This window comes from Lichenostomus cassidix, chromosome 3 (genome assembly GCF_008360975.1).
Source record: "Lichenostomus cassidix isolate B80296 chromosome 3, HeHo_3.0, whole genome shotgun sequence".
NCBI classification, from domain to species: domain Eukaryota; kingdom Metazoa; phylum Chordata; class Aves; order Passeriformes; family Meliphagidae; genus Lichenostomus; species Lichenostomus cassidix.
In genome coordinates, this window is record NC_139483.1 from 2,657,129 (window position 1) to 2,669,178 (window position 12,050).

General features: G+C 36.6%; 1 protein-coding gene across 5 annotated transcripts in view; it reads right to left on the reverse strand.

Moving 5' to 3' along the window:
- The window catches only part of TASP1 (taspase 1), a 78,082-nt gene that overhangs the window by 33,803 nt on the left and 32,229 nt on the right, over nucleotides 1–12,050 (reverse strand). For all 5 annotated transcript variants that reach the window (XM_085054036.1, XM_085054033.1, XM_085054035.1 and 2 more), the window contains exons 9-10: nucleotides 6,144–6,263; nucleotides 5,094–5,172 (exon numbers count right to left, since the gene is read on the reverse strand). In XM_085054036.1, coding sequence (XP_084910162.1) covers nucleotides 5,094–5,172; nucleotides 6,144–6,263 — 199 coding nt within the window. The remainder of the gene's footprint in view (nucleotides 1–5,093; nucleotides 5,173–6,143; nucleotides 6,264–12,050) is intronic.

The following is a 12,050-nucleotide window of genomic DNA, read 5'->3' on the forward strand; positions in this document are numbered from 1 at the left end:
CCACTGCTGTTTTCTGTATCTGATTTGCACTCCATCAGGAAAAGACTCTCTGCAGGGGAGAAGAGCAAGACATCACTGAAAGACTTTTCCCAGTCAAGAATCCTCAACTACACTTCATAAATAAATCTGGTATCTCCATAAATCTGATATCCCTGCTACCTTCTCAACAAAACACGACTTTGGCTCAGCCCTGAAACTAAACTGTATTTGTTAACATGCTTAATTTTTCTGAATGAGCTCAATGTATTTCAAGATTCTACTCTGTCTTCTTTGGGATTATATATTAGGTCATATTTAAAATCTCCCTAGGATAACCTATGTGCCTTTCTTGTATCAAACAGCCTCCTCAATTGGATTTTAGTAAAAGCCAAAGACTTCGCAGCTTTGAGTCACAGAATTTCTGCATTTTGTAAATAATGCAAGACCTTCTGTCTATCTTCAGAAATGCAAATGGTTTGCTGGTTTCAGTGGTGATACCTAGACACAAAGCACACTCATTCTTTGTACCCTTTCTATTTCCTGCTGTTGTAAAGATGAAAGAAATGCAAGACATCATTCTCAGTCTCTACATTTCCACTCAAAAATTCCACTTAGAGTTGTATTTCCAAAGCATTCTGTATTAGCTGTTACTGCAATTTTATATTTATCTTTATATTTATAGCTAAGCTTCTGTATGGCCAAAGAGAATTACTGCTTTTCAATTTAATCTCCCAGGAAAGATACAGCCTGGCTCTTACTCCACCAGTATTACTTTTGGCACAGTTAGTGGCTGAATATTCACCATCCTCACAGATATTCCAACTGGGGAGGAGATTCAGTGTCATGCTTGATATTATTCTGAGTAAGAACAATATGCACAAAGTCTTTGATTCCTATTATGCTCAGGAAAAATAGGAAATGTTTTCTTAAAGTACAGCCAAAAAATGAACTATTGTTTCCCCTGCGGTTGGGTTTTGTTCACAAGTGTTTTCCCTCCAAATAATACCCATCTTCCTGTGTTTACATTCATGTACCAACAAAAAACATCCACTAAAGAGCTCCAAGCAGCCTCACAAGTGTGGTTATGGCCTCATTTTTGGGGGAGGTGCTGGGGGTGGCTTAAAGGGGAGAGTGTTTTGTTTGTGTCTGTGTGCACACATGCACAGAAAAGCTTTGCAACACCACACATTTGGCTTCTACTATGTGGATCCAAAACCCACTTTAGCTGTTACTTACATTTATACTAAATCAAGGCCACTGGTCATGCTCAAGCACTGGTCATGCTCATCTCATTTCACAAGTTTTCACTCAGTCACTACCATCACTCCTGCACAGAATGGCCCTTGCACTGCTGGTTGATGCCACAGTTAAGGTTGCCCAGGTATCTTGGCTATGTCTGCAACTGAAACATTCTCTGAATTTCTTGAATTTTAATACTGGTTTTGAGATACTTAAATTCCTGTAACGTTTATCCTTCAGTTACCGGTAAAGTCCCACAAGCATTTTTTCCCAAGCAAAATATTGATTTTCATATAATTCAGAATTTATATATCAAAATGTCTCAAAAATTGATGGGCAAAAAATCAGAAAGGCTTTACTTGTTTACACAGAAACTGAATTTTAGACTGAGTGTTACAGAATAAACCTTGGATTTAAGGCCCTTTAAATTCACACTCATTCCTAAGTTCTACCATCTCCCCCAGTGTGTCTTTAGAAAGTCTCCACCTTTTGATTTCAGTTGTCCCAGGCCCTGTTAAACCATAACCATAAAATAGGAGTTTTACAGTACTCTGTATTTTGTAAACCTTGAAGTAATTTCTGAAAAGCCAAAGAAAAAAAAAAAAGTAAAACCAAAGACACTGTGGTTAAACAACAGGGCCAAGTGACTGTTAGAGGTATGAAATTACCATGCAAAAAGTTGAAGTCATGCCCAAACAAGTTCAGAACCACCACCTTTGGCACATTCAATATAAAAACATGATAAAAATAGCCAAAAATATTTAAGAAACAACTTGCTAAAAGAACTAATACCAAATCCTTCCTGAACAGGGAAAAGCAGGAAGCCTCCCAGCAGCCACAGGGCCAACAGAAGATCCAAGACATCTTCAAATAACACACAACCATTGAAAGAAAGCTACAGGAACTTGGAAGTACTTTTAAGTACTTGTGTGGAGACATCTTCCCCCACCCTGACTTTTTTTTTAATGAGGTAGGTATTGAACCAAACATTGAAGATTCAATTGGAGGATTTCAGAACAAGTTTAAAACTGTAGACCAACACAAATGGGAAACCTTTTATTTCCCAAAGAATTGTTCAGCTAAAATTATTTGGTTTACCACATATTAATAGCAAATAATTTTGAGGATACTTTTGATAAGCTTTAAGGGAATTATAGTTGAAATTCTTATTCAAGACTTTTTTTTAATTCCAAATGTGATTTGATGAGTCAGCTATTCTGTGAGTCATTTAACAATAAACATTAACTATTACTCAATACCCACAGCAACCAAAATCTAATTTTATTCTTTCTTTTCTTCTCCCAACACAACGGAAAAAAAATCCCTGCAGAAACTATTAGATTTGTGCCAAATTTATGACTCAAAACCAAATTAAAATGAATAGACATGTGAAATTAAAACAACAAAACGTTATATTGTGAAAACCATAGATATTTAAACTGACTGTAAACTTCTTTTATGTAGATTTTTTAAACACCTTTATATACAGAAGTAAATGTCTGAATGTAAAATGAAACATGAAATGCATGTGCACCTACACAATTTTTATTTATATATAACATGCAAGTTTCATTTGTTGCTGTTTATTAAAAAATATGTGTCCAAACAAAACCCATTTGGAAACCTACAAGAGGGGGGTATCATCACTACTACAAATACAGTCTAGTCTGATTTTAGTTACATCAAGTGACAGTGGTGATATTCTATTAAAAAGCACTGTCCATTTTGGAGCTTTCCAAATCAAGGCATCTTCTAGAGTTTAGACAGTACCTTGTTTTTCTAAGAATTTTATTTAACAATGATGTATGTTAGTGCATTATTCTCTTGCTTGCCATGGCAGTTTCACCTGAACATGAGCAGATGTTTATGCCCCCAATTCCCATCTCCTGTTGGGATCCAGCCAAGTTGTAAGTTTCATCCTTTCGACTTTTCCTACAACTTAATTTTTCCATCCCTTTACTCCTTAATTAAATTCATGGTTCACATTGTTGGATGTTCATCTTTTAAACAAGAGTCAGGCATCCATATATTTTAGAACTGCACTAAACATAAAGTACATTATAAAATAAAACATTATGAGCTTCTGAAATGGAAAAAAGAATGGTATTGATTACAGAAGAATTCTCACTTCCTGTAAACATTTCTATCTCCCTCTCTCTCACAGACATACACACATTTACTTTAAAGGAAAACCAGAAACAAGAGTTTAATTAAACACCACTAGCCTGAATTTCAAATCAGTGAATGAACAGATGGCCACACTTCCCAGCCTGCCAGCAGGCCTCTCCAATTAACTGGGACTGGGATCAGGGCAATGGCATGGAATCTAGATGTTTTGAACCAACCAAACATACATATATGTGTGTGTGTGTGACAGTTATAAATAGTATAACTTGAAGTATAAATGGAAGTATTTACCACTACATAAAACTGGTACCAGCAAAAAGAGAGGAGGCTTCTATTTCAGGCCATCATTAAATTGAGTCATCTCCTGGGAGTGCATCAGGATGCTTGGTACTCACACAGACTTCACATCCAGCTGATTTTGCAAAGAACAGCTTTAAAAAACTAAATAAAGTTGTCCTTCTCAGCTTTTCCACAAACAATCTCTAATATTGGACTTCTACTCACTAATTAATATGGTCCCCAATATTTAAATATATTTGGTTACATAGGTAAGCTTTTATTAAACTAAAATCAATACAGTGTTCCTTGAGTAAAAACATCTTCTGACATTCCTGCATTTAGTAGAACTGTCCCTTGAATAAATACTAAAAAGGACATTTGCTATTACTGACATTAAACTTCAAGGTGAACACCTACACAAACTTTCAACAGTGCCAGACAGGTGTGAACACAGGAGAAACAAAAGCAACACATTGGGAAGGATATTTCTGATGCTCTTCAGCCTCTACCAAATTTTAATTCTGCAACCTGTTACCTTGCTCCCCCCACTATTTCTGTATCAGGACTAACTCTGCAATGCCCATGGGATATAGCTGACATTACGTAAATCTGAACTCTGCAGATTTTCTTCACCTCTCCCACTGAATGCTGATAACTCTGACCACTGAGCAGTGGGCAATAGTTTTACATCCTGACATAAGCACTTCTGAAAAAGTGTTGAGTAGTTTTTCTGATTGAGGCTGTTCATATAACATGGGATAGGAAAAAAAAAAGTAAAAGCAACTCCTGCATAACTTCACCTTCAGGCTTTTGTGTTCTGCAAGGCAGCAAATGAACACAATGCTTTTGTGTGTCCAGAACCCCTGAGCCTTCCAAAGAGAATGGAATTCTTACATTGCTTTCACAACTGCTGAGTAAGTATTTTCTGATGCACTTATTCCAGTGGTTTGGCTTTGCCTTTTCCCCTTCCTTTCAGAAGGAAAAGAGAGGTGAAGAACAAATTTACTTCGATACTCATTTGAAATTGTAATTAAATATTTTGGAGGGAAACATGCTGCATGTAGCATTTTTGTATCCAAAGAATCCTGTGATCATCTAAGTCCTTAACACAAGGCTTTCATTCCCAGAGTTATTCTGCTTTTAATATATTACTGGCCTTATAACAGCACTTTTTCACGGGAAGACAGGTTTCTTAACATTTAACAAGTACAGCACATCCTTTCAGTGCAATACAAAACAGGACAAAAATTCCCATGGTTGTTAATGAAGGAAAAAGGGCAATCTAAGCAACCAGCAAGGGATCAGTTCATGGATTTAAAGCCAACACTCACACACACACACACATAAATTGCAAATAAATGATATAAATTTAGACTATAGTCTGGAAATAATGTTGGTATTTTAAATTTGCAAGCTAATTACAGAGAAAGATAGCAACTTCATTAAATATTTATAAAAGTAGTAAATACCTGAAGTACTCACAGCAGTGGAGTAAGGGTTATGAGCTCCTGTATTTTCAGCCCAGCAGCCACAACCATAAAGAGCTGCCTAAGGAAATAAGTGCATTGTTCATAAATTTTAAGTGTACGAGATTTTTGACTTATTCCCTTTCCTTAAAAAAAAGCCCCACAAACCACAACAACAACCTCAAACAATAACAAAAAAGGAAACTCACGAAAAATCCAAGTATTAATACAAAAGATAAATAATAACATCATAACCATATTGTAATTCCACTCTATTGCTACATCCCCTTTTACTGTTCTTGAGATCTGAGGGTTTGTATAGATATAGTATTCTAGCTTAGCTTAATAGACAATGAGGGTAAAGATAACCCTGTTCATACAAAGTCTCTTTGACTTTGCTATTCCAAAAAAAGAAATCTTAAATACATTTCAAAAGAGAACTCCTTTTTCAACAGTAGCAAATGTCAACCAAAAACACAGCTGTAAACCAACGGAGTATAAAATTTTTGATGCACCTCAAAATTCCCTAACAACAATAAGGTGACACATCATAAATATATTATTATTATTAACATTAATAATAAATACAACCATCCATAATTTATAAACATTATCATAATTATAAAATAACACATCATAAATATCTGATGTGTTCTTTTATTACTTTTGTCACTTCCTCCAACTCACAAGATCATTTAAAAATTAATTAGGACAGCTTCCCTAAATATTGAGAGAAATCCAATTCGAAGACACTAAGCATTTAAGAGACCATTTGTGACATTAAGGAGGTATTTAAGCCAAGGAAATTAATTTATTGATATCTCTGGCAAAAGGTAACTAACTACAGAACAACCTTTTACCTATCAATGCTTTATTACACTGATGGAGGACACCAGGAAGAAAACTTGAATTTCAATGCAGTGAAAATGCCTTTGGTGTTTAACAGGGAATGAAGGCAGAACAGAAGTTTGCTGTCCCAGCTCTCGCTTGATACCACACCTGCTTGTGACACTGAACAGTCATTCCCAACTAAAAAAAAAGTCTAATAATCACCTGACCAACTCTTCCAGGATGCTTCAGTGCCAAACCTCCACTGGAGACAGCAGCAGCAACATTTCCTTCTTGGTCAACAACAACTGCACCCACCGTATCCAAAGTTCCTGAGTCGTTCTCCTGCAGGACACACAAACAGAAACAAAACCTCGTCAAAATAATAATTACAGTCAGATTGTACTTCTTAGGAGTGTGCAAGTGATAGGCCTAGCAACAAAAAGGATTTGCTACCATGCACTTGTAGCCACTGTGCTGCCATAAATCTTCCCAAAATGCTTTTTTGCCTCGGACAGGACCTTAATAAAACTTCTCCAGTAACAAGAAGGTAATACATATCTCAGAACTCATCCAATGCTTATATCATCTGCTTTTACTCACAGAAGTGCCAAAAATCATATTTTCTTAGTGGTTGCCACTTGTCCACTAAGAAATGATTCAGCAACTTATTCCATAGATGCCACATCAAAAAGCCCTTCCTAAAGGCCTCGCAATGGCATTTTCATACTCTGATCTTCAAAGAGGTGTGAATAAAACAAAACCAAACCAAACCAAAAATAAATAAAAGAGAAAAAAAAATTAAAAAACCAACACACACTCCACAAAACCAAGAAGCAGCTTACCATGTAAAGAGAAAATAGTGATATTCTGAGCAAGACAATAAACAGAAGCCTCAAGAAAAAAATCTCCCTTAAGACAGATTCTTTCTGCCAGACTTGTTCTCAGTTCAGGAATCTTTAGCAGGTGAAGCAATTTACCCTTTGCTCCCTCTGGATAACTAGAAAAGTGTCCTTACTTCCATGACTTCCTGAGGTAGATTTACTCCCCCAAGAGCAGGGGTCTTTCTTTATGTCTTTCCCCTCATCCTTGATACACCACATTAAGTCACTCTCAGAGAAGGAGCAGTTTTCCCCTCTCTGCCTGCACTTGCCCTAGATTCCCCTCCCTGCAGAACCCAGGGCAAGGCACTCAGACTTCATGCTCCACCACACACACAGCATGCAGTGCACACAAAATAAAATTAATGAACAAAACTGATCCATCATCCACCACGTACTCCTGAGATGCACACTGCTGCTGCACAATCCTCAAGCCTCTTATTTAGACTTAGCCAATGCAATAATGCCAAAGGTTATTAAGTTTTTCATATAAATGTGCATTTTCTGGACTAGAATCCAGAGGGAGGAATTGAAAAAAAAATACCCATAACTATTCAGCTTCAAATTATCAAGTTCCCATCACCAGTTAAAATTTCCTTGGGCATCCTATGTATCAAGCAGGATTTATAGTACTCCAATGCTGATTATACTCTGACCACATTCAGTTTAAGAGAGAACTCTTGGGTTCATACTGTGTCAGTCTTAAAAGGAAAAATATGCAATGCAGTACTTCAGTGTTCTACAGTACTTTTCATGCAAGGGGAACTCCTAAGCAGGAGTATCATCTTTGGCTTTTACCCAGAGAAACAGTAAATTTCTTCTCCACACCTGTACCCCTTAGCAAGCTCTACACTCTGAACCATACTCAGTATTAAAACAAACACATGGATGTCTCACCAATAAAGCAGAGTAACTGCTGAAAGACAGAGAGGGGTGAAAAGTTAAGAGATCCAGGATTTCCACTGGCACTGGCAAGAAGAGTAAGTTGAAAAAGAGAGGAAGGAAAGATAGGGAGGGTAGGAAAAGTAGAAACAAAAAGCACTTTGAGGACGGGAGCAAAGGGAATAAGAGTCAGCTCCCTTCCAAGTTGTAAAGATGAAAGAAAATTAAGGAACTCTTTTTTAACATCTCATGCAAATGTATTTTCCAACTCTCAGGACTCCCAGACACACCCTGAGCTATTACTAACCCAGTTCAAGCAATACTACTCAGTGGATAGAAAAGACTTTAAGCTGCAGAGCAGGGTGCTCACCGGAGGTACAGATTCCCAGCCTTGGAGGTTTCCAAGGCCAGAGTGGACAAAGCTCTTCCCAACATGAATTCTTTAATGATTTCTATACAGGGAAGAACTACTAGTATGATACAGGTGCTGCTGTACATCCCCTTTGTCAAAGGAAATTATACCCACAACAAAAACACTCGATTAATAGACAACTACAGATACAAAAAATCAAGCCTGTCAAAGTTAGGAAATAACAGAATGAAGGCCACTTGTATACTCTTAATTCATATTAAAGAAAAGCATTTAGGACTCCTAAAATGAACAGAAATACATCTTAGAAGGATGTGGTTCAGTATAGACCAGTAAGTATTTTGTATCATCTAACAGCTTAAAAAAATGTTTGCAGCCTTCTTTGCAGCATCTGTAAAACTCTCTGCTCAATATCCATTTCCACCTTAGTTCACAAGCATAAAATATTTGCATTCAATATCTAAATTACTGGTTTCTTTTTTTAGAAGGATACTTTAATCAAAACCCCCAAGCATTTACAAGCAGATGTCATATGGAAAACTTCATCATTGTTTCATTTCAAAGAAGGTCTATTTCCTATCAGTATTTGTTGTTAATTCAGTGGTGGTTGGTTTGCTTTGACATACTTTATTTTTAAATGGGGCAACTTAGGAGGCTGGAAATCATTTCTAAGGGAAGCATGGTTAAGGGAAGGCTGAGTTGGCCCACACAACCTTCTGAAGGAAATCAATATCACTGAAGCAAAGGAATTCTGTATTTGTCTTCTTGGTAAAGTCACTGATATATAGGTGATGCTGTATTTATCCTTACTCAGCAAACTGAAAATCAGTGAGGACCACTTTACTCCATATCCAATGGGAAAAATACATTGCCAGATCTATTCTAGACTTACTTTGTTTGCTCCCATTTCAACATTACTGACTTCACACATTTACAAGTGACATGATTAATTGATTCTATAGCTCAGAATTAAAAATCTTCTACGTATGTGAACTGTACTGACAACCCTGTGATTTCTGAACCAGTAAATGAAGAGCTCATCACAATTTAACAAAGGAACTCCCTGTGCATCTCCCTGCAAAAAAGCATCATGTGCCTGAGGAGTCACAGCAAGAATGCACCTGCTGAGAAGATTTTCAGTGTCACACATTTCTTCTCTCCAAACCATGTGAATGGTGAAAATTAGAGGATTCTGTCAAGCTAGTGTCAGGACAATAAAAATAAGTATATTAAACACTAAGATTCACCAAGTCTAAAATAAGCCCAAACTTTATACAGGTCCAACAGGGACTAAGCAATATCCAGCTTGCTTGTCCTTATCTTTCCACATACTTGATTGATTTATTTAGCACCCTAGATTTAAAAATGTAATTATTACTTGGTGATATCTGTTAACAAATTCCATATCTGATTTCAGCTAATAATTGATACTTCTCCACTGCAAAAGCAGTTTGGGGGTTTTAACAATGTACTATTACAATCTAAAAATAATCTATTATGTAGTTAATATTTTGCATGGAAACAACTGAAAGTCAGTGTTGTAAGTAAGACTTCACATTACTTAATTTGCACCTTGCAACTAGAAAGGAAATTAATTTTTTTTTGAGTGCAAATACTCAAACTTTGCTAAGAACATGTACACAAAGAAGGAACATGCTCATCTGCACATGTGCAGAGTTCTATCAAGCATTTTAAAAATCCCCTCCTTCCCTCCTGCACATAAAAAAGTGGTAAACAGTCACCACTACATGCCCCTAAGGAAACAATTAGCAATTTAGGAAAGCTCTACCCAGTGCCCACTGAAAGAGTCTACACACAAAGCCTTTTCCTTCTCCACCTGAGATGGTTTTGAAATTCCATGGAAAGTAATTACCACTAAATTTCACCTCTGAGTACAACTGGAAAAATACAAATTTAATCCAATTGAAGCAATTAACCTTTATATTCTATTACCCAACTATCTAATCACACAAAGCTCAATGATCAATCACAGCCTTCCCAGTTTAACAGTTGTTTGGTGTGTAAAAACAACATTTTGTTTGACCTCCATGTGCAAGATGAGGGAATTATCCCATACTGTATTTCCACAGGTAAGTTCTGTTGTTTTGTTTTGGCTTTATTTTAACTAGAAAGGATGAAAATTATTTAGGTTTCTTTTCCTGTATTAAATGGCCTTTGAAGTATACTTTGGAAGTCTCCAGGTATTATTATCAAGGACCACTTCTACACGAATGTGGGATGGAAAATTTATTTCTTTTTTTAAGGAAACTTCCAAACTGCAAGACTAAATAAGACATTATTAGGATTCCTACAGTTGACTGTCAGGCTTACAATTACCTTCAAATAGAAAAAAGCATTTTTTAAGTACCTTCAGTCTTAATACAGTAACTGAAGAACATGGAGCTGTTGATTCCATGAATATAATTCCAGATAGTGTACATATACCTGGGTACCTATGTTAAATTAGATAAAAAACAAACCAGTTTTAACAAAACTTAAACTAAATAATGTTATTTATGGAGTTAAAAAACTAGCCTTTAAAATACTAACTAATAAACACGAATCTATGAAAATAAAATCACGTGTACTGGGAGTTCTTAGTATCATTTATTCAGATCAAGAAGAAGATAACTCTTAAAGTGATTTCAGCATATCTGTAAAAAGTTTGTAATAGCAGAGGACAAATTAAAATTAGGGCTTCTAGCCAAACTCTACTAAGCTATTTTCAAGGACCATTTCCTCTGGTAAAAGACAGACTAACAGTAAGCAGACAAACATTTACTTCTGGTATTTGCTGGTGCTTGAGGGGAGAACTTGAGAATGGCATCTGGCTGAACGAACACATCATCACAGTCAGCCCCCAGCAGTACCTTCAGTTCATTTCTGTTTGTGTGTGAATTATTTCTTAGCTATGTAAATCAGTAAGACTCTACAACTTAGACTAAATTTTTACACCTTCAAAATTTGGTGAAGTTATTCATAGATCTTCCTGGGTGCAAACCCATAACACTCTTTAAATCCTACATTGGGTGAACAATGAAAAACACAGCAAACAGAAAATTCCATTTACTCAGGAAATAAAATCCTTTAGTAAGTTACACTACCAAGTTTTTCCATACAAGCTTGGACAAATTTAAACAGCCTCTCATTCTTTTTGAGGTTGGTATAACTACATTTTTATTGAAACCTAATTTTTAAGCCTGTGTTCTTCTTTTTAGCTGGTGACATTTATCAGCAGCTCAAACTTCCAAGTAATTTCAGTCTGTTTTGGTCTGAAACACTATCTCTTCACACTGCCCTTTTAGTCATGATCCATTCAAATTAACCTTTGCTAACATCCTTTCCACCCTGCTCTCCCCACAGCCCGCAGTACAGGCAACAGAGGCACATTAGCTCAGCTGCAGCATAGAGTTCAAGCGGGTGAGTCAAACCAGATAGTAAAACAGCTCCCAAGTCCTGCTGAAAGGAATGATTTACAGCTCCAGAGAAGCACAGCTGATAAAAAATTACATGAGTATTTATCAACTAAAATAACTTTGATAAGAAGATTAATTTCTAATTACCCAAGTATTTGAAGGGTTTTAAACCAATTATTTTTAAACCTTTTATAAGAGCACAACTTTGACAGTGTGAGTTTTGGGGCAACAAATCACATTGCCTCATCTTTGCTAAATGACCCTTTTCTACTAGCTTGGGGAGAAATATTCCACCTTTTCTTCTTTTAAAATTTCGTTTCTCATTTTGAAAAACTACTTTGAAAACCTTATTTCCTGTGAGGCTGCAATTATCCCACACTGTGGACAGCAAGAGAATTCCATACTGGGTTGGTTTGCATCCCTGCTTCACGGCCAGGATGTGCCCAGAGAGGTGACAGAAGCAGCATGCTGTCACTGGATTACTTACCATGGAGAAGAGCTCTATCTCATCACCTCCTGTACCTACCCCACTGGCCTTGGGGGATCTCCCACTCTCCCACAAGCACTGCACAGGACTCTGGAG